The 24,176-nt window shown below is 35.7% G+C and overlaps 1 protein-coding gene across 1 annotated transcript; it reads left to right on the top strand.

Moving 5' to 3' along the window:
- The first annotated feature begins 12,280 nt into the window (after positions 1-12,280).
- Positions 12,281-14,137, top strand: LOC135122385 (zinc finger BED domain-containing protein 5-like). Its single transcript, XM_064046562.1, has one exon. It carries the CDS (start codon positions 12,281-12,283, stop codon positions 14,135-14,137), a length of 1,857 nt encoding a protein of 618 aa, XP_063902632.1.
- Positions 14,138-24,176: the final 10,039 nt, after the last annotated feature.

Consider the following 24,176-nt stretch of genomic DNA (forward strand, 5'->3'; position numbering starts at 1 on the left):
CCAAACACACTTAAAGCATGCAGAATCGACTCAGAATAGGAAAAGGAGACGTTTAGGTCAATTTTATGCATTCTGGCGTTCGTAGATACAAGAAAACTGTTAAAATTCTTCAGAAACGTCACTTTTGAAGTGTTTTCTTGTACTTTTAAGCCACTCAGATACCCTACGGGCTCGGAAAGTGCAACGAAACCATCAAATTTTAGCTAGAAACTGTATTTTTGTCGATTTTTATTGAATTTGAACTATATTTCAACGTTTTTTGATGGTTCTGAGCCACCAAACACACTTAAAGCATGCAGAATCGACTCAGAATAGGAAAAGGAGACGTTTAGGTCAATTTTATGCATTCTGGCGTTCGTAGATACAAGAAAACTGTTAAAATTCTTCAGAAACGTCACTTTTGAAGTGTTTTCTTGTACTTTTAAGCCACTCAGATACCCTACGGGCTCGGAAAGTGCAACGAAACCATCAAATTTTAGCTAGAAACTGTATTTTTGTCGATTTTTATTGAATTTGAACTATATTTCAACGTTTTTTGATGGTTCTGAGCCACCAAACACACTTAAAGCATGCAGAATCGACTCAGAATAGGAAAAGGAGACGTTTAGGTCAATTTTATGCATTCTGGCGTTCGTAGATACAAGAAAACTGTTAAAATTCTTCAGAAACGTCACTTTTGAAGTGTTTTCTTGTACTTTTAAGCCACTCAGATACCCTACGGGCTCGGAAAGTGCAACGAAACCATCAAATTTTAGCTAGAAACTGTATTTTTGTCGATTTTTATTGAATTTGAACTATATTTCAACGTTTTTTGATGGTTCTGAGCCACCAAACACACTTAAAGCATGCAGAATCGACTCAGAATAGGAAAAGGAGACGTTTAGGTCAATTTTATGCATTCTGGCGTTCGTAGATACAAGAAAACTGTTAAAATTCTTCAGAAACGTCACTTTTGAAGTGTTTTCTTGTACTTTTAAGCCACTCAGATACCCTACGGGCTCGGAAAGTGCAACGAAACCATCAAATTTTAGCTAGAAACTGTATTTTTGTCGATTTTTATTGAATTTGAACTATATTTCAACGTTTTTTGATGGTTCTGAGCCACCAAACACACTTAAAGCATGCAGAATCGACTCAGAATAGGAAAAGGAGACGTTTAGGTCAATTTTATGCATTCTGGCGTTCGTAGATACAAGAAAACTGTTAAAATTCTTCAGAAACGTCACTTTTGAAGTGTTTTCTTGTACTTTTAAGCCACTCAGATACCCTACGGGCTCGGAAAGTGCAACGAAACCATCAAATTTTAGCTAGAAACTGTATTTTTGTCGATTTTTATTGAATTTGAACTATATTTCAACGTTTTTTGATGGTTCTGAGCCACCAAACACACTTAAAGCATGCAGAATCGACTCAGAATAGGAAAAGGAGACGTTTAGGTCAATTTTATGCATTCTGGCGTTCGTAGATACAAGAAAACTGTTAAAATTCTTCAGAAACGTCACTTTTGAAGTGTTTTCTTGTACTTTTAAGCCACTCAGATACCCTACGGGCTCGGAAAGTGCAACGAGACCATCAAATTTTAGCTAGAAACTGTATTTTTGTCGATTTTTATTGAATTTGAACTATATTTCAACGTTTTTTGATGGTTCTGAGCCACCAAACACACTTAAAGCATGCAGAATCGACTCAGAATAGGAAAAGGAGACGTTTAGGTCAATTTTATGCATTCTGGCGTTCGTAGATACAAGAAAACTGTTAAAATTCTTCAGAAACGTCACTTTTGAAGTGTTTTCTTGTACTTTTAAGCCACTCAGATACCCTACGGGCTCGGAAAGTGCAACGAAACCATCAAATTTTAGCTAGAAACTGTATTTTTGTCGATTTTTATTGAATTTGAACTATATTTCAACGTTTTTTGATGGTTCTGAGCCACCAAACACACTTAAAGCATGCAGAATCGACTCAGAATAGGAAAAGGAGACGTTTAGGTCAATTTTATGCATTCTGGCGTTCGTAGATACAAGAAAACTGTTAAAATTCTTCAGAAACGTCACTTTTGAAGTGTTTTCTTGTACTTTTAAGCCACTCAGATACCCTACGGGCTCGGAAAGTGCAACGAAACCATCAAATTTTAGCTAGAAACTGTATTTTTGTCGATTTTTATTGAATTTGAACTATATTTCAACGTTTTTTGATGGTTCTGAGCCACCAAACACACTTAAAGCATGCAGAATCGACTCAGAATAGGAAAAGGAGACGTTTAGGTCAATTTTATGCATTCTGGCGTTCGTAGATACAAGAAAACTGTTAAAATTCTTCAGAAACGTCACTTTTGAAGTGTTTTCTTGTACTTTTAAGCCACTCAGATACCCTACGGGCTCGGAAAGTGCAACGAAACCATCAAATTTTAGCTAGAAACTGTATTTTTGTCGATTTTTATTGAATTTGAACTATATTTCAACGTTTTTTGATGGTTCTGAGCCACCAAACACACTTAAAGCATGCAGAATCGACTCAGAATAGGAAAAGGAGACGTTTAGGTCAATTTTATGCATTCTGGCGTTCGTAGATACAAGAAAACTGTTAAAATTCTTCAGAAACGTCACTTTTGAAGTGTTTTCTTGTACTTTTAAGCCACTCAGATACCCTACGGGCTCGGAAAGTGCAACGAGACCATCAAATTTTAGCTAGAAACTGTATTTTTGTCGATTTTTATTGAATTTGAACTATATTTCAACGTTTTTTGATGGTTCTGAGCCACCAAACACACTTAAAGCATGCAGAATCGACTCAGAATAGGAAAAGGAGACGTTTAGGTCAATTTTATGCATTCTGGCGTTCGTAGATACAAGAAAACTGTTAAAATTCTTCAGAAACGTCACTTTTGAAGTGTTTTCTTGTACTTTTAAGCCACTCAGATACCCTACGGGCTCGGAAAGTGCAACGAAACCATCAAATTTTAGCTAGAAACTGTATTTTTGTCGATTTTTATTGAATTTGAACTATATTTCAACGTTTTTTGATGGTTCTGAGCCACCAAACACACTTAAAGCATGCAGAATCGACTCAGAATAGGAAAAGGAGACGTTTAGGTCAATTTTATGCATTCTGGCGTTCGTAGATACAAGAAAACTGTTAAAATTCTTCAGAAACGTCACTTTTGAAGTGTTTTCTTGTACTTTTAAGCCACTCAGATACCCTACGGGCTCGGAAAGTGCAACGAAACCATCAAATTTTAGCTAGAAACTGTATTTTTGTCGATTTTTATTGAATTTGAACTATATTTCAACGTTTTTTGATGGTTCTGAGCCACCAAACACACTTAAAGCATGCAGAATCGACTCAGAATAGGAAAAGGAGACGTTTAGGTCAATTTTATGCATTCTGGCGTTCGTAGATACAAGAAAACTGTTAAAATTCTTCAGAAACGTCACTTTTGAAGTGTTTTCTTGTACTTTTAAGCCACTCAGATACCCTACGGGCTCGGAAAGTGCAACGAAACCATCAAATTTTAGCTAGAAACTGTATTTTTGTCGATTTTTATTGAATTTGAACTATATTTCAACGTTTTTTGATGGTTCTGAGCCACCAAACACACTTAAAGCATGCAGAATCGACTCAGAATAGGAAAAGGAGACGTTTAGGTCAATTTTATGCATTCTGGCGTTCGTAGATACAAGAAAACTGTTAAAATTCTTCAGAAACGTCACTTTTGAAGTGTTTTCTTGTACTTTTAAGCCACTCAGATACCCTACGGGCTCGGAAAGTGCAACGAAACCATCAAATTTTAGCTAGAAACTGTATTTTTGTCGATTTTTATTGAATTTGAACTATATTTCAACGTTTTTTGATGGTTCTGAGCCACCAAACACACTTAAAGCATGCAGAATCGACTCAGAATAGGAAAAGGAGACGTTTAGGTCAATTTTATGCATTCTGGCGTTCGTAGATACAAGAAAACTGTTAAAATTCTTCAGAAACGTCAATTTTGAAGTGTTTTCTTGTACTTTTAAGCCACTCAGATACCCTACGGGTTCGGAAAGTGCAACGAAACCATCAAATTTTAGCTAGAAACTGTATTTTTGTCGATTTTTATTGAATTTGAACTATATTTCAACGTTTTTTGGTGGTTCTGAGCCACCAAACACACTTAAAGCATGCAGAATCGACTCAGAATAGGAAAAGGAGACGTTTAGGTCAATTTTATGCATTCTGGCGTTCGTAGATACAAGAAAACTGTTAAAATTCTTCAGAAACGTCACTTTTGAAGTGTTTTCTTGTACTTTTAAGCCACTCAGATACCCTACGGTCTCGGAAAGTGCAACGAAACCATCAAATTTTAGCTAGAAACTGTATTTTTGTCGATTTTTATTGAATTTGAACTATATTTCAACGTTTTTTGATGGTTCTGAGCCACCAAACACACTTAAAGCATGCAGAATCGACTCAGAATAGGAAAAGGAGACGTTTAGGTCAATTTTATGCATTCTGGCGTTCGTAGATACAAGAAAACTGTTAAAATTCTTCAGAAACGTTACTTTTGAAGTGTTTTCTTGTACTTTTAAGCCACTCAGATACCCTACGGGCTCGGAAAGTGCAACGAAACCATCAAATTTTAGCTAGAAACTGTATTTTTGTCGATTTTTATTGAATTTGAACTATATTTCAACGTTTTTTGATGGTTCTGAGCCACCAAACACACTTAAAGCATGCAGAATCGACTCAGAATAGGAAAAGGAGACGTTTAGGTCAATTTTATGCATTCTGGCGTTCGTAGATACAAGAAAACTGTTAAAATTCTTCAGAAACGTCACTTTTGAAGTGTTTTCTTGTACTTTTAAGCCACTCAGATATCCTACGGGCTCGGAAAGTGCAACGAAACCATCAAATTTTAGCTAGAAACTGTATTTTTGTCGATTTTTATTGAATTTGAACTATATTTCAACGTTTTTTGATGGTTCTGAGCCACCAAACACACTTAAAGCATGCAGAATCGACTCAGAATAGGAAAAGGAGACGTTTAGGTCAATTTTATGCATTCTGGCAATCGTAGATACAAGAAAACTGTTAAAATTCTTCAGAAACGTCACTTTTGAAGTGTTTTCTTGTACTTTTAAGCCACTCAGATACCCAACGGGCTCGGAAAGTGCAACGAAACCATCAAATTTTAGCTAGAAACTGTATTTTTATCGATTTTTATTGAATTTGAACTATATTTCAACGTTTTTTGATGGTTCTGAGCCACCAAACACACTTAAAGCATGCAGAATCGACTCAGAATAGGAAAAGGAGACGTTTAGGTCAATTTTATGCATTCTGGCGTTCGTAGATACAAGAAAACTGTTAAAATTCTTCAGAAACGTCACTTTTGAAGTGTTTTCTTGTACTTTTAAGCCACTCAGATACCCTACGGGCTCGGAAAGTGCAACGAAACCATCAAATTTTAGCTAGAAACTGTATTTTTGTCGATTTTTATTGAATTTGAACTATATTTCAACGTTTTTTGATGGTTCTGAGCCACCAAACACACTTAAAGCATGCAGAATCGACTCAGAATAGGAAAAGGAGACGTTTAGGTCAATTTTATGCATTCTGGCGTTCGTAGATACAAGAAAACTGTTAAAATTCTTCAGAAACGTCACTTTTGAAGTGTTTTCTTGTACTTTTAAGCCACTCAGATACCCTACGGGCTCGGAAAGTGCAACGAAACCATCAAATTTTAGCTAGAAACTGTATTTTTGTCGATTTTTATTGAATTTGAACTATATTTCAACGTTTTTTGATGGTTCTGAGCCACCAAACACACTTAAAGCATGCAGAATCGACTCAGAATAGGAAAAGGAGACGTTTGGGTCAATTTTATGCATTCTGGCGTTCGTAGATACAAGAAAACTGTTAAAATACTTCAGAAACGTCACTTTTGAAGTGTTTTCTTGTACTTTTAAGCCACTCAGATACCCTACGGGCTCGGAAAGTGCAACGAAACCATCAAATTTTAGCTAGAAACTGTATTTTTGTCGATTTTTATTGAATTTGAACTATATTTCAACGTTTTTTGATGGTTCTGAGCCACCAAACACACTTAAAGCATGCAGAATCGACTCAGAATAGGAAAAGGAGACGTTTAGGTCAATTTTATGCATTCTGGCGTTCGTAGATACAAGAAAACTGTTAAAATTCTTCAGAAACGTCACTTTTGAAGTGTTTTCTTGTACTTTTAAGCCAATCAGATACCCTACGGGCTCGGAAAGTGCAACGAAACCATCAAATTTTAGCTAGAAACTGTATTTTTGTCGATTTTTATTGAATTTGAACTATATTTCAACGTTTTTTGATGGTTCTGAGCCACCAAACACACTTAAAGCATGCAGAATCGACTCAGAATAGGAAAAGGAGACGTTTAGGTCAATTTTATGCATTCTGGCGTTCGTAGATACAAGAAAACTGTTAAAATTCTTCAGAAACGTCACTTTTGAAGTGTTTTCTTGTACTTTTAAGCCAATCAGATACCCTACGGGCTCGGAAAGTGCAACGAAACCATCAAATTTTAGCTAGAAACTGTATTTTTGTCGATTCTTATTGAATTTGAACTATATTTCAACGTTTTTTGATGGTTCTGAGCCACCAAACACACTTAAAGCATGCAGAATCGACTCAGAATAGGAAAAGGAGACGTTTAGGTCAATTTTATGCATTCTGGCGTTCGTAGATACAAGAAAACTGTTAAAATTCTTCAGAAACGTCACTTTTGAAGTGTTTTCTTGTACTTTTAAGCCAATCAGATACCCTACGGGCTCGGAAAGTGCAACGAAACCATCAAATTTTAGCTAGAAACTGTATTTTTGTCGATTTTTATTGAATTTGAACTATATTTCATCGTTTTTTGATGGTTCTGAGCCACCAAACACACTTAAAGCATGCAGAATCGACTCAGAATAGGAAAAGGAGACGTTTAGGTCAATTTTATGCATTCTGGCATTCGTAGATACAAGAAAACTGTTAAAATTCTTCAGAAACCTCACTTTTGAAGTGTTTTCTTGTACTTTTAAGCCAATCAGATACCCTAGGGGCTCGGAAAGTGCAACGAAACCATCAAATTTTAGCTAGAAACTGTATTTTTGTCGATTTTTATTGAATTTGAACTATATTTCAACGTTTTTTGATGGTTCTGAGCCACCAAACACACTTAAAGCATGCAGAATCGACTCAGAATAGGAAAAGGAGACGTTTAGGTCAATTTTATGCATTCTGGCGTTCATAGATACAAGAAAACTGTTAAAATTATTCAGAAACGTCACTTTTGAAGTGTTTTCTTGTACTTTTAAGCCAATCAGATTCCCAACGGGCTCGAAAAGTGCAACGAAACCATCAAATTTTAGCTAGAAACTGAATTTTTGTCGATTTTTATTGAATTTGAACTATATTTCAACGTTTTTTGATGGTTCTGAGCCACCAAACACACTTAAAGCATGCAGAATCGACTCAGAATAGGAAAAGGAGACGTTTAGGTCAATTTTATGCATTCTGGCGTTCGTAGATACAAGAAAACTGTTAAAATTCTTCAGAAACGTCACTTTTGAAGTGTTTTCTTGTACTTTTAAGCCAATCAGATACCCTACGGGCTCGGAAAGTGCAACGAAACCATCAAATTTTAGCTAGAAACTGTATTTTTGTCGATTTTTATTGAATTTGAACTATATTTCAACGTTTTTTGATGGTTCTGAGCCACCAAACACACTTAAAGCATGCAGAATCGACTCAGAATAGGAAAAGGAGAGGTTTAGGTCAATTTTATGCATTCTGGCGTTCGTAGATACAAGAAAACTGTTAAAATTCTTCAGAAACGTCACTTTTGAAGTGTTTTCTTGTACTTTTAAGCCAATCAGATACCCTACGGGCTCGGAAAGTGCAACGAAACCATCAAATTTTAGCTAGAAACTGTATTTTTGTCGATTTTTATTGAATTTGAACTATATTTCAACGTTTTTTGATGGTTCTGAGCCACCAAACACACTTAAAGCATGCAGAATCGACTCAGAATAGGAAAAGGAGACGTTTAGGTCAATTTTATGCATTCTGGCGTTCGTAGATACAAGAAAACTGTTAAAATTCTTCAGAAACGTCACTTTTGAAGTGTTTTCTTGTACTTTTAAGCCAATCAGATACCCTATGGGCTCGGAAAGTGCAACGAAACCATCAAATTTTAGCTAGAAACTGTGTTTTTGTCGATTTTTATTGAATTTGAACTATATTTCAACGTTTTTTGATGGTTCTGAGCCACCAAACACACTTAAAGCATGCAGAATCGACTCAGAATAGGAAAAGGAGACGTTTAGGTCAATTTTATGCATTCTGGCGTTCGTAGATACAAGAAAACTGTTAAAATTCTTCAGAAACGTCACTTTTGAAGTGTTTTTCTTGTACTTTTAAGCCAATCAGATACCCTACGGGCTCGGAAAGTGCAACGAAAACATTAAATTTTAGCTAGAAACTGTATTTTTGTCGATTTTTATTGAATTTGAACTATATTTCAACGTTTTTTGATGGTTCTGAGCCACCAAACACACTTAAAGCATGCAGAATCGACTCAGAATAGGAAAAGGAGACGTTTAGGTCAATTTTATGCATTCTGGCGTTCGTAGATACAAGAAAACTGTTAAAATTCTTCAGAAACGTCACTTTTGAAGTGTTTTCTTGTACTTTTAAGCCAATCAGATACCCTACGGGCTCGGAAAGTGCAACGAAACCATCAAATTTTAGCTAGAAACTGTATTTTTGTCGATTTTTATTGAATTTGAACTATATTTCAACGTTTTTTGATGGTTCTGAGCCACCAAACACACTTAAAGCATGCAGAATCGACTCAGAATAGGAAAAGGAGACGTTTAGGTCAATTTTATGCATTCTGGCGTTCGTAGATACAAGAAAACTGTTAAAATTCTTCAGAAACGTCACTTTTGAAGTGTTTTCTTGTACTTTTAAGCCAATCAGATACCCTACGGGCTCGGAAAGTGCAACGAAACCATCAAATTTTAGCTAGAAACTGTATTTTTGTCGATTTTTATGGAATTTGAACTATATTTCAACGTTTTTTGATGGTTCTGAGCCACCAAACACACTTAAAGCATGCAGAATCGACTCAGAATAGGAAAAGGAGACGTTTAGGTCAATTTTATGCATTCTGGCGTTCGTAGATACAAGAAAACTGTTAAAATTCTTCAGAAACATCACTTTTGAAGTGTTTTCTTGTACTTTTAAGCCAATCAGATACCCTACGGGCTCGGAAAGTGCAACGAAACCATCAAATTTTAGCTAGAAACTGTATTTTTGTCGATTTTTATTGAATTTGAACTATATTTCAACGTTTTTTGATGGTTCTGAGCCACCAAACACACTTAAAGCATGCAGAATCGACTCAGAATAGGAAAAGGAGACGTTTAGGTCAATTTTATGCATTCTGGCGTTCGTAGATACAAGAAAACTGTTAAAATTCTTCAGAAACGTCACTTTTGAAGTGTTTTCTTGTACTTTTAAGCCAATCAGATACCCTACGGGCTCGGAAAGTGCAACGAAACCATCAAATTTTAGCTAGAAACTGTATTTTTGTCGATTTTTATTGAATTTGAACTATATTTCAACGTTTTTTGATGGTTCTGAGCCACCAAACACACTTAAAGCATGCAGAATCGACTCAGAATAGGAAAAGGAGACGTTTAGGTCAATTTTATGCATTCTGGCGTTCGTAGATACAAGAAAACTGTTAAAATTCTTCAGAAACGTCACTTTTGAAGTGTTTTCTTGTACTTTTAAGCCAATCAGATACCCTACGGGCTCGGAAAGTGCAACGAAACCATCAAATTTTAGCTAGAAACTGTATTTTTGTCGATTTTTATTGAATTTGAACTATATTTCAACGTTTTTTGATGGTTCTGAGCCACCAAACACACTTAAAGCATGCAGAATCGACTCAGAATAGGAAAAGGAGAGGTTTAGGTCAATTTTATGCATTCTGGCGTTCGTAGATACAAGAAAACTGTTAAAATTCTTCAGAAACGTCACTTTTGAAGTGTTTTCTTGTACTTTTAAGCCAATCAGATACCCTACGGGCTCGGAAAGTGCAACGAAACCATCAAATTTTAGCTAGAAACTGTATTTTTGTCGATTTTTATTGAATTTGAACTATATTTCAACGTTTTTTGATGGTTCTGAGCCACCAAACACACTTAAAGCATGCAGAATCGACTCAGAATAGGAAAAGGAGACGTTTAGGTCAATTTTATGCATTCTGGCGTTCGTAGATACAAGAAAACTGTTAAAATTCTTCAGAAACGTCACTTTTGAAGTGTTTTCTTGTACTTTTAAGCCAATCAGATACACCCTACGGGCTCGGAAAGTGCAACGAAACCATCAAATTTTAGCTAGAAACTGTGTTTTTGTCGATTTTTATTGAATTTGAACTATATTTCAACGTTTTTTGATGGTTCTGAGCCACCAAACACACTTAAAGCATGCAGAATCGACTCAGAATAGGAAAAGGAGACGTTTAGGTCAATTTTATGCATTCTGGCGTTCGTAGATACAAGAAAACTGTTAAAATTCTTCAGAAACGTCACTTTTGAAGTGTTTTCTTGTACTTTTAAGCCAATCAGATACCCTACGGGCTCGGAAAGTGCAACGAAACCATCAAATTTTAGCTAGAAACTGTATTTTTGTCGATTTTTATTGAATTTGAACTATATTTCAACGTTTTTTGATGGTTCTGAGCCACCAAACACACTTAAAGCATGCAGAATCGACTCAGAATAGGAAAAGGAGACGTTTAGGTCAATTTTATGCATTCTGGCGTTCGTAGATACAAGAAAACTGTTAAAATTCTTCAGAAACGTCACTTTTGAAGTGTTTTCTTGTACTTTTAAGCCAATCAGATACCCTACGGGCTCGGTAAGTGCAACGAAACCGTCAAATTTTAGCTAGAAACTGTATTTTTGTCGATTTTTATTGAATTTGAACTATATTTCAACGTTTTTTGATGGTTCTGAGCCACCAAACACACTTAAAGCATGCAGAATCGACTCAGAATAGGAAAAGGAGACGTTTAGGTCAATTTTATGCATTCTGGCGTTCGTAGATACAAGAAAACTGTTAAAATTCTTCAGAAACGTCACTTTTGAAGTGTTTTCTTGTACTTTTAAGCCAATCAGATACCCTACGGGCTCGGAAAGTGCAACGAAACCATCAAATTTTAGCTAGAAACTGTATTTTTGTCGATTTTTATGGAATTTGAACTATATTTCAACGTTTTTTGATGGTTCTGAGCCACCAAACACACTTAAAGCATGCAGAATCGACTCAGAATAGGAAAAGGAGAAGTTTAGGTCAATTTTATGCATTCTGGCGTTCGTTGATACAAGAAAACTGTTAAAATTCTTCAGAAACGTCACTTTTGAAGTGTTTTCTTGTAATTTTAAGCCAATCAGATACCCGACGGGCTCGGAAAGTGCAACGAAACCATCAAATTTTAGCTAGAAACTGTATTTTTGTCGATTTTTATTGAATTTGAACTATATTTCAACGTTTTTTTATGGTTCTGAGCCACCAAACACACTTAAAGCATGCAGAATCGACTCAGAATAGGAAAAGGAGACGTTTAGGTCAATTTTATGCATTCTGGCGTTCGTAGATACAAGAAAACTGTTAAAATTCTTCAGAAACGTCACTTTTGAAGTGTTTTCTTGTACTTTTAAGCCAATCAGATACCCCACGGGCTCGGAAAGTGCAACGAAACCATCAAATTTTAGCTAGAAACTGTATTTTTGTCGATTTTTATTGAATTTGAACTATATTTCAACGTTTTTTGATGGTTCTGAGCCACCAAACACACTTAAAGCATGCAGAATCGACTCAGAATAGGAAAAGGAGACGTTTAGGTCAGCGATTCTCAACCTTTTCATCTTCGCGACCCATTTGCCAATAACAGTTTTTATCGCGCCTCCCCCCCCTCGATTTGCGGGTTAATAAAACGACAATCACTGATTCTCAATTGCTTTCTGTCTCACTTTCTGTCTCACTTTCTGTTGCTACCTCCGCCATGTGTGTATTATTTGCGGCTTTGTAAAAATTTCCGAATTCTCTCGAACGATCTGGAACGTCTCCGAACCATCCAGCGCATATAAATGCAGTATTTCGTTCGTTGCTAATTAGTGCCAGCCAAACACAGCGTCGGAAGGTAAGTCACACTCAGTGATCTGGTCAATGTTTATCGAGACGTTAATGCAGAATCATGGAAAAATTTTTAAGTGGGCGTAAACAGGTATTACACGATTGTGAAGCATCAACAAGTGCATTGACGAGGGTGGTTCCAAAAAGCAAATCGAGAAAATATTCTCAAGAATACATAAAATTTGGATTTACTAGTACGGAAGTAAATGAAGAAGAAAGGCCTCTGTGTGTCATTTGCTCAAAAATTTTGGCAGCAGACAGCATGAAGCCTAATAAACTTAAACGCCATTTGGAAACGCTTCATAGCGAATATGTTAACAAACCTCGACAATTTTTCGAATTAAAATTGAAATCATTTGAAAAGCAAAAAACATTTTTTAAAAAATCGTTGTCTGTACATGAAAAAGCTTTACTTGCGTCGTACAAAGTTTCATATAGAATAGCCAGATGTAAGAAGCCGCATACCATTGGCGAAGAACTTATTCTACCAGCTGCAATTGAAATTGTAGAAACTATGTTTGGAGATAATTTTACCAAACAATTACAGTCTATACCTCTATCAAATGACACTGTTGCACGTCGAATTAGCGATATAGCTAATGATGTACAGCATCAACTTTTTGAGAAATTGCATGATAAATTGTTTTCAATTCAGCTTGATGAGGCAACAGATAGCAATAAAGATGCTCATTTAATTGCCTATGTTCGATTTTGTGCTGGTACGTCAGCAGTAGAAGAACTGCTTTTCTGCAAACCAATAGAACTCAAAGCAACAGCACTTGCATTATTTGCTATTTTAAATGATTTTGTAAACGAAGGAAACATAGAATGGAAAAACTGCGTCGGAATATGCACCGATGGTGCTCGTGCAATGTCTGGAAGATTCCAAAGTATGCAAACACTTGTGAAACAAAAATCTCCACAATGTGTATGGACGCATTGCATGATCCATAGAGAAGCTTTGGCTTCCAAGGAAATGAGTCCTGGTTTGAATATTGTGCTAACGACGGTTGTAACCGCAGTAAATTATATAAAAATGAGACCTTTAAAATCCAGAATATTTTCTGAACTTTGCAAAGACATGGGTGCAGTACATTCATCGTTATTATTTTATTGCGAGACGAGATGGTTATCACGGGGAAGATTTTTGCAACGTGTTTATGAATTAAGAGAAGAAATCGCCATTTATTTAGAAGAGGAACACCGACCGGAAGCCGAGAAGTTTCGAGATTATTTATTTGTTATGAAATTGAGCTACTTGGTCGATATTTTCGAGAAATTAAACATTTTGAATCTTCAACTCCAAGGAGCAAACACACATATGTTAGATACTAGTGATAAAGTTACTGCTTTTTGTAAAAAATTGGAATTGTGGAACAGAAATGTAAAGCAAAAAAACCTAGAAATGTTTCCAAACGTGGATGAATGTGTTAAAACTTACAAGGTTGAAGAACAACATATAAAAATTGTTTTTGTAACCATTGAAAATCATCTAGCCATGCTGGCAAAGAATTTTAAAAAGTATTTTTTTGCTGATGAGAATTTGCTAGCAGGTTACGACTGGGTTAGGGATCCATTTCAAAACACTCCTGATGGCCTCTCAACTCCTGAAGAAGAAATCTTCATAGACTTCACGGCAAGCGGCGAAATCAAAAGACAATTTAGTAACAAACCACTCTTTGAATTTTGGGCAAGCTTGGATAATGAGTTTTCTGCGCTGAAAACAAGAGCGCTACGTATACTACTACCATTTTCAACATCGTACCTTTGTGAAACTGGATTTTCTGCGATGGCTGCAATGAAGACAAAATATAGATCTCGACTGAATGTAGAAAAAGAACTTAGAGTGTCAATTTCTCAAATTAAACCGCGTTTCGAAAACCTTTGTGCGGCTAAACAGGCTCAAGGGAGTCACTAATAATAACCATTATTTTTGTATTTTAATTTAATTATTCAGAATGAATTTTATTTACTTTTTTTTAAATATATATATATTTTTTCAATAATATATTTTATTTTTTCTAAATAATATATTTTCTTATTGGCTCGCGCCCCCCCTCTGGTGTTATCGCGCCCCCCTAGGGGGGCGCGCCCCACAGGTTGAGAATCGCTGGTTTAGGTCAATTTTATGCATTCTGGCGTTCGTAGATACAAGAAAACTGTTAAAATTCTTCAGAAACGTCACTTTTGAAGTGTTTTCTTGTACTTTTAAGCCAATCAGATACCCTACGGGCTCGGAAAGTGCAACGAAACCATCAAATTTTAGCTAGAAACTGTATTTTTGTCGATTTTTATTGAATTTGAACTATATTTCAACGTTTTTTGATGGTTCTGAGCCACCAAACACACTTAAAGCATGCAGAATCGACTCAGAATAGGAAAAGGAGACGTTTAGGTCAATTTTATGCATTCTGGCGTTCGTAGATACAAGAAAACTGTTAAAATTCTTCAGAAACGTCACTTTTGAAGTGTTTTCTTGTACTTTTAAGCAAATCAGATACCCTACGGGCTCGGAAAGTGCAACGAAACCATCAAATTTTAGCTAGAAACTGTATTTTTGTCGATTTTTATTGAATTTGAACTATATTTCAACGTTTTTTGATGGTTCTGAGCCACCAAACACACTTAAAGCATGCAGAATCGACTCAGAATAGGAAAAGGAGACGTTTAGGTCAATTTTATGCATTCTGGCGTTCGTAGATACAAGAAAACTGTTAAAATTCTTCAGAAACGTCACTTTTGAAGTGTTTTCTTGTACTTTTAAGCCAATCAGATACCCAACGGGCTCGGAAAGTGCAACGAAACCATCAAATTTTAGCTAGAAACTGTATTTTTGTCGATTTTTATTGAATTTGAACTATATTTCAACGTTTTTTGATGGTTCTGAGCCACCAAACACACTTAAAGCATGCAGAATCGACTCAGAATAGGAAAAGGAGACGTTTAGGTCAATTTTATGCATTCTGGCGTTCGTAGATACAAGAAAACTGTTAAAATTCTTCAGAAACGTCACTTTTGAAGTGTTTTCTTGTACTTTTAAGCCAATCAGATACCCTACGGGCTCGGAAAGTGCAACGAAACCATCAAATTTTAGCTAGAAACTGTATTTTTGTCGATTTTTATTGAATTTGAACTATATTTCAACGTTTTTTGATGGTTCTGAGCCACCAAACACACTTAAAGCATGCAGAATCGACTCAGAATAGGAAAAGGAGACGTTTAGGTCAATTTTATGCATTCTGGCGTTCGTAGATCCAAGAAAACTGTTAAAATTCTTCAGAAACGTCACTTTTGAAGTGTTTTCTTGTACTTTTAAGCCAATCAGATACCCTACGGGCTCGGAAAGTGCAACGAAACCATCAAATTTTAGCTAGAAACTGTATTTTTGTCGATTTTTATTGAATTTGAACTATATTTCAACGTTTTTTGATGGTTCTGAGCAACCAAACACACTTAAAGCATGCAGAATCGACTCAGAATAGGAAAAGGAGACGTTTAGGTCAATTTTATGCATTCTGGCGTTCGTAGATACAAGAAAACTGTTAAAATTCTTCAGAAACGTCACTTTTGAAGTGTTTTCTTGTACTTTTAAGCCAATCAGATACCCTACGGGCTCGGAAAGTGCAACGAAACCATCAAATTTTAGCTAGAAACTGTATTTTTGTCGATTTTTATTGAATTTGAACTATATTTCAACGTTTTTTGATGGTTCTGAGCCACCAAACACACTTAAAGCATGCAGAATCGACTCAGAATAGGAAAAGGAGACGTTTAGGTCAATTTTATGCATTCTGGCGTTCGTAGATACAAGAAAACTGTTAAAATTCTTCAGAAACGTCACTTTTGAAGTGTTTTCTTGTACTTTTAAGCCAATCAGATACCCAACGGGCTCGGAAAGTGCAACGAAACCATCAAATTTTAGCTAGAAACTGTATTTTTGTCGATTTTTATTGAATTTGAACTATATTTCAACGTTTTTTGATGGTTCTGAGCCACCAAACACACTTAAAGCATGCAGAATCGACTCAGAATAGGAAAAGGAGACGTTTAGGTCAATTTTATGCATTCTGGCGTTCGTAGATACAAGAAAACTGTTAAAATTCTTCAGAAACGTCACTTTTGAAATGTTTTCTTGTACTTTTAAGCCAATCAGATACCCAACGGGCTCGGAAAGTGCAACGAAACCATCAAATTTTAGCTAGAAACTGTATTTTTGCCGATTTTTATTGAATTTGAACTATATTTCAACGTTTTTTGATGGTTCTGAGCCACCAAACACACTTAAAGCATGCAGAATCGACTCAGAATAGGAAAAGGAGACGTTTAGGTCAATTTTATGCATTCTGGCGTTCGTAGATTCAAGAAAACTGTTAAAATTCTTCAGAAACGTCACTTTTGAAGTGTTTTCTTGTACTTTTAAGCCAATCAGATACCCTACGGGCTCGGAAAGTGCAACGAAACCATCAAATTTTAGCTAGAAACTGTATTTTTGTCGATTTTTATTGAATTTGAACTATATTTCAACGTTTTTTGATGGTTCTGAGCCACCAAACACACTTAAAGCATGCAGAATCGACTCAGAATAGGAAAAGGAGACGTTTAGGTCAATTTTATGCATTCTGGCGTTCGTAGATACAAGAAAACTGTTAAAATTCTTCAGAAACGTCACTTTTGAAGTGTTTTCTTGTACTTTTAAGCCAATCAGATACCCTACGGGCTCGGAAAGTGTAACGAAACCATCAAATTTTAGCTAGAAACTGTATTTTTGTCGATTTTTATTGAATTTGAACTATATTTCAACGTTTTTTGATGGTTCTGAGCCACCAAACACACTTAAAGCATGCAGAATCGACTCAGAATAGGAAAAGGAGACGTTTAGGTCAATTTTATGCATTCTGGCGTTCGTAGATACAAGAAAACTGTTAAAATTCTTCAGAAACGTCACTTTTGAAGTGTTTTCTTGTACTTTTAAGCCAATCAGATACCCTACGGGCTCGGAAAGTGCAACGAAACCATCAAATTTTAGCTAGAAACTGTATTTTTGTCGATTTTTATTGAATTTGAACTATATTTCAACGTTTTTTGATGGTTCTGAGCCACCAAACACACTTAAAGCATGCAGAATCGACTCAGAATAGGAAAAGGAGACGTTTAGGTCAATTTTATGCATTCTGGCTTTCGTAGATACAAGAAAACTGTTAAAATTCTTCAGAAACGTCACTTTTGAAGTGTTTTCTTGTACTTTTAAGCCAATCAGATACCCAACGGGCTCGGAAAGTGCAACGAAACCATCAAAGTTTAGCTAGAAACTGTATTTTTGTCGATTTTTATTGAATTTGAACTATATTTCAACGTTTTTTGATGGTTCTGAGCCACCAAACACACTTAAAGCATGCAGAATCGACTCAGAATAGGAAAAGGAGACGTTTAGGTCAATTTTATGCATTCTGGCGTTCGTAGATACAAGAAAACTGTTAAAATTCTTCAGAAACGTCACTTTTGAAGTGTTTTCTTGTACTTTTAAGCCAATCAGATACCCTACGGGCTCGGAAAGTGCAACGAAACCATCAAATTTTAGCTAGAAACTGTATTTTTGTCGATTTTTATTGAATTTGAACTATATTTCAACGTTTTTTGATGGTTCTGAGCCACCAAACACACTTAAAGCATGCAGAATCGACTCAGAATAGGAAAAGGAGACGTTTAGGTCAATTTTATGCATTCTGGCGTTCGTAGATACAAGAAAACTGTTAAAATTCTTCAGAAACGTCACTTTTGAAGTGTTTTCTTGTACTTTTAAGCCAATCAGATACCCTACGGGCTCGGAAAGTGCAACGAAACCATCAAATTTTAGCTAGAAACTGTATTTTTGTCGATTTTTATTGAATTTGAACTATATTTCAACGTTTTTTGATGGTTCTGAGCCACCAAACACACTTAAAGCATGCAGAATCGACTCAGAATAGGAAAAGGAGACGTTTAGGTCAATTTTATGCATTCTGGCGTTCGTAGATACAAGAAAACTGTTAAAATTCTTCAGAAGCGTCACTTTTGAAGTGTTTTCTTGTACTTTTAAGCCAATCAGATACCCTACGGGCTCGGAAAGTGCAACGAAACCATCAAATTTTAGCTAGAAACTGTATTTTTGTCGATTTTTATTGAATTTGAACTATATTTCAACGTTTTTTGATGGTTCTGAGCCACCAAACACACTTAAAGCATGCAGAATCGACTCAGAATAGGAAAAGGAGACGTTTAGGTCAATTTTATGCATTCTGGCGATCGTAGATACAAGAAAACTGTTAAAATTCTTCAGAAACGTCACTTTTGAAGTGTTTTCTTGTACTTTTAAGCCAATCAGAAACCCTACGGGCTCGGAAAGTGCAACGAAACCATCAAATTTTAGCTAGAAACTGTATTTTTGTCGATTTTTATTGAATTTGAACTATATTTCAACGTTTTTTGATGGTTCTGAGCCACCAAACACACTTAAAGTATGCAGAATCGACTCAGAATAGGAAAAGGAGACGTTTAGGTCAATTTTATGCATTCTGGCGTTCGTAGATACAAGAAAACTGTTAAAATTCTTCAGAAACGTCACTTTTGAAGTGTTTTCTTGTACTTTTAAGCCAATCAGATACCCAACGGGCTCGGAAAGTGCAACGAAACCATCAAATTTTAGCTAGAAACTGTATTTTTGTCGATTTTTATTGAATTTGAACTATATTTCAACGTTTTTTGATGGTTCTGAGCCACCAAACACACTTAAAGCATCCAGAATCGACTCAGAATAGGAAAAGGAGACGTTTAGGTCAATTTTATGCATTCTGGCGTTCGTAGATACAAGAAAACTGTTAAAATTCTTCAGAAACGTCACTTTTGAAGTGTTTTCTTGTACTTTTAAGCCAATCAGATACCCTACGGGCTCGGAAAGTGCAACGAAACCATCAAATTTTAGCTAGAAACTGTATTTTTGTCGATTTTTATTGAATTTGAACTATATTTCAACGTTTTTTGATGGTTCTGAGCCACCAAACACACTTAAAGCATGCAGAATCGACTCAGAATAGGAAAAGGAGACGTTTAGGTCAATTTTATGCATTCTGGCGTTCGTAGATACAAGAAAACTGTTAAAATTCTTCAGAAACGTCACTTTTGAAGTGTTTTCTTGTACTTTTAAGCCAATCAGATACCCTACGGGCTCGGAAAGTGCAACGAAACCATCAAATTTTAGCTAGAAACTGTATTTTTGTCGATTTTTATTGAATTTGAACTATATTTCAACGTTTTTTGATGGTTCTGAGCCACCAAACACACTTAAAGTATGCAGAATCGACTCAGAATAGGAAAAGGAGACGTTTAGGTCAATTTTATGCATTCTGGCGTTCGTAGATACAAGAAAACTGTTAAAATTCTTCAGAAACGTCACTTTTGAAGTGTTTTCTTGTACTTTTAAGCCAATCAGATACCCCACGGGCTCGGAAAGTGCAACGAAACCATCAAATTTTAGCTAGAAACTGTATTTTTGTCGATTTTTATTGAATTTGAACTATATTTCAACGTTTTTTGATGGTTCTGAGCCACCAAACACACTTAAAGCATGCAGAATCGACTCAGAATAGGAAAAGGAGACGTTTAGGTCAATTTTATGCATTCTGGCGTTCGTAGATACAAGAAAACTGTTAAAATTCTTCAGAAACGTCACTTTTGAAGTGTTTTCTTGTACTTTTAAGCCAATCAGATACCCTACGGGCTCGGAAAGTGCAACGAAACCATCAAATTTTAGCTAGAAACTGTATTTTTGTCGATTTTTATTGAATTTGAACTATATTTCAACGTTTTTTGATGGTTCTGAGCCACCAAACACACTTAAAGCATGCAGAATCGACTCAGAATAGGAAAAGGAGACGTTTAGGTCAATTTTATGCATTCTGGCGTTCGTAGATACAAGAAAACTGTTAAAATTCTTCAGAAACGTCACTTTTGAAGTGTTTTCTTGTACTTTTAAGCCAATCAGATACCCTACGGGCTCGGAAAGTGCAACGAAACCATCAAATTTTAGCTAGAAACTGTATTTTTGTCGATTTTTATTGAATTTGAACTATATTTCAACGTTTTTTAATGGTTCTGAGCCACCAAACACACTTAAACCATGCAGAATCGACTCAGAATAGGAAAAGGAGACGTTTAGGTCAATTTTATGCATTCTGGCGTTCGTAGATACAAGAAAACTGTTAAAATTCTTCAGAAACGTCACTTTTGAAGTGTTTTCTTGTACTTTTAAGCCAATCAGATACCCTACGGGCTCGGAAAGTGCAACGAAACCATCAAATTTTAGCTAGAAACTGTATTTTTGTCGATTTTTATTGAATTTGAACTATATTTCAACGTTTTTTGATGGTTCTGAGCCACCAAACACACTTAAAGCATGCAGAATCGACTCAGAATAGGAAAAGGAGACGTTTAGGTCAATTTTATGCATTCTGGCGTTGGTAGATACAAGAAAACTGTTAAAATTCTTCAGAAACGTCACTTTTGAAGTGTTTTCTTGTACTTTTAAGCCAATCAGATACCCTACGGGCTCGGAAAGTGCAACGAAACCATCAAATTTTAGCTAGAAACTGTATTTTTGTCGATTTTTATTGAATTTGAACTATATTTCAACGTTTTTTGATGGTTCTGAGCCACCAAACACACTTAAAGCATGCAGAATCGACTCAGAATAGGAAAAGGAGACGTTTAGGTCAATTTTATGCATTCTGGCGTTCGTAGATACAAGAAAACTGTTAAAATTCTTCAGAAACGTCACTTTTGAAGTGTTTTCTTGTACTTTTAAGCCAATCAGATACCCTATGGGCTCGGAAAGTGCAACGAAACCATCAAATTTTAGCTAGAAACTGTATTTTTGTCGATTTTTATTGAATTTGAACTATATTTCAACGTTTTTTGATGGTTCTGAGCCACCAAACACACTTAAAGCATGCAGAATCGACTCAGAATAGGAAAAGGAGACGTTTAGGTCAATTTTATGCATTCTGGCGTTCGTAGATACAAGAAAACTGTTAAAATTCTTCAGAAACGTCACTTTTGAAGTGTTTTCTTGTACTTTTAAGCCAATCAGATACCCTACGGGCTCGGAAAGTGCAACGAAACCATCAAATTTTAGCTAGAAACTGTATTTTTGTCGATTTTTATTGAATTTGAACTATATTTCAACGTTTTTTGATGGTTCTGAGCCACCAAACACACTTAAAGCATGCAGAATCGACTCAGAATAGGAAAAGGAGACGTTTAGGTCAATTTTATGCATTCTGGCGTTCGTAGATACAAGAAAACTGTTAAAATTCTTCAGAAACGTCACTTTTGAAGTGTTTTCTTGTACTTTTAAGCCAATCAGATACCCAACGGGCTCGGAAAGTGCAACGAAACCATCAAATTTTAGCTAGAAACTGTATTTTTGTCGATTTTTATTGAATTTGAACTATATTTCAACGTTTTTTGATGGTTCTGAGCCACCAAACACACTTAAAGCATGCAGAATCGACTCAGAATAGGAAAAGGAGACGTTTAGGTCAATTTTATGCATTCTGGCGTTCGTAGATACAAGAAAACTGTTAAAATTCTTCAGAAACGTCACTTTTGAAGTGTTTTCTTGTACTTTTAAGCCAATCAGATACCCTACGGGCTCGGAAAGTGCAACGAAACCATCAAATTTTAGCTAGAAACTGTATTTTTGTCGATTTTTATTGAATTTGAACTATATTTCAACGTTTTTTGATGGTTCTGAGCCACCAAACACACTTAAAGCATGCAGAATCGACTCAGAATAGGAAAAGGAGACGTTTAGGTCAATTTTATGCATTCTGGCGTTCGTAGATACAAGAAAACTGTTAAAATTCTTCAGAAACGTCACTTTTGAAGTGTTTTCTTGTACTTTTAAGCCAATCAGATACCCTACGGGCTCGGAAAGTGCAACGAAACCATCAAATTTTAGCTAGAAACTGTATTTTTGTCGATTTTTATTGAATTTGAACTATATTTCAACGTTTTTTGATGGTTCTGAGCCACCAAACACACTTAAAGCATGCAGAATCGACTCAGAATAGGAAAAGGAGACGTTTAGGTCAATTTTATGCATTCTGGCGTTCGTAGATACAAGAAAACTGTTAAAATTCTTCAGAAACGTCACTTTTGAAGTGTTTTCTTGTACTTTTAAGCCAATCAGATACCCTACGGGCTCGGAAAGTGCAACGAAACCATCAAATTTTAGCTAGAAACTGTATTTTTGTCGATTTTTATTGAATTTGAACTATATTTCAACGTTTTTTGATGGTTCTGAGCCACCAAACACACTTAAAGCATGCAGAATCGACTCAGAATAGGAAAAGGAGACGTTTAGGTCAATTTTATGCATTCTGGCGTTCGTAGATACAAGAAAACTGTTAAAATTCTTCAGAAACGTCACTTTTGAAGTGTTTTCTTGTACTTTTAAGCCAATCAGATACCCAACGGGCTCGGAAAGTGCAACGAAACCATCAAATTTTAGCTAGAAACTGTATTTTTGTCGATTTTTATTGAATTTGAACTATATTTCAACGTTTTTTGATGGTTCTGAGCCACCAAACACACTTAAAGCATGCAGAATCGACTCAGAATAGGAAAAGGAGACGTTTAGGTCAATTTTATGCATTCTGGCGTTCGTAGATACAAGAAAACTGTTAAAATTCTTCAGAAACGTCACTTTTGAAGTGTTTTCTTGTACTTTTAAGCCAATCAGATACCCTACGGGCTCGGAAAGTGCAACGAAACCATCAAATTTTAGCTAGAAACTGTATTTTTGTCGATTTTTATTGAATTTGAACTATATTTCAACGTTTTTTGATGGTTCTGAGCCACCAAACACACTTAAAGCATGCAGAATCGACTCAGAATAGGAAAAGGAGACGTTTAGGTCAATTTTATGCATTCTGGCGTTCGTAGATACAAGAAAACTGTTAAAATTCTTCAGAAACGTCACTTTTGAAGTGTTTTCTTGTACTTTTAAGCCAATCAGATACCCTACGGGCTCGGAAAGTGCAACGAAACCATCAAATTTTAGCTAGAAACTGTATTTTTGTCGATTTTTATTGAATTTGAACTATATTTCAACGTTTTTTGATGGTTCTGAGCCACCAAACACACTTAAAGCATGCAGAATCGACTCAGAATAGGAAAAGGAGACGTTTAGGTCAATTTTATGCATTCTGGCGTTCGTAGATACAAGAAAACTGTTAAAATTCTTCAGAAACGTCACTTTTGAAGTGTTTTCTTGTACTTTTAAGCCAATCAGATACCCTACGGGCTCGGAAAGTGCAACGAAACCATCAAATTTTAGCTAGAAACTGTATTTTTGTCGATTTTTATTGAATTTGAACTATATTTCAACGTTTTTTGATGGTTCTGAGCCACCAAACACACTTAAAGCATGCAGAATCGACTCAGAATAGGAAAAGGAGACGTTTAGGTCAATTTTATGCATTCTGGCGTTCGTAGATACAAGAAAACTGTTAAAATTCTTCAGAAACGTCACTTTTGAAGTGTTTTCTTGTACTTTTAAGCCAATCAGATACCCTACGGGCTCGGAAAGTGCAACGAAACCATCAAATTTTAGCTAGAAACTGTATTTTTGTCGATTTTTATTGAATTTGAACTATATTTCAACGTTTTTTGATGGTTCTGAGCCACCAAACACACTTAAAGCATGCAGAATCGACTCAGAATAGGAAAAGGAGACGTTTAGGTCAATTTTATGCATTCTGGCGTTCGTAGATACAAGAAAACTGTTAAAATTCTTCAGAAACGTCACTTTTGAAGTGTTTTCTTGTACTTTTAAGCCAATCAGATACCCTACGGGCTCGGAAAGTGCAACGAAACCATCAAATTTTAGCTAGAAACTGTATTTTTGTCGATTTTTATTG

The sequence above is a fragment of the Zophobas morio genome, unplaced genomic scaffold (assembly GCF_036711695.1).
Source record: "Zophobas morio isolate AGI-343-1 ecotype UQ-CSIRO unplaced genomic scaffold, CSIRO_AGI_Zmor_V1 ptg001165l, whole genome shotgun sequence".
Classification (NCBI taxonomy): Eukaryota; Metazoa; Arthropoda; class Insecta; order Coleoptera; family Tenebrionidae; genus Zophobas; species Zophobas morio.

What these genes read in the sequence shown, in the direction of transcription:
- LOC135122385 (XM_064046562.1), top strand. Translation starts at nt 12,281, where the DNA reads ATGGAAAAATTTTTAAGTGGGCGTAAACAGGTATTACACGATTGTGAA.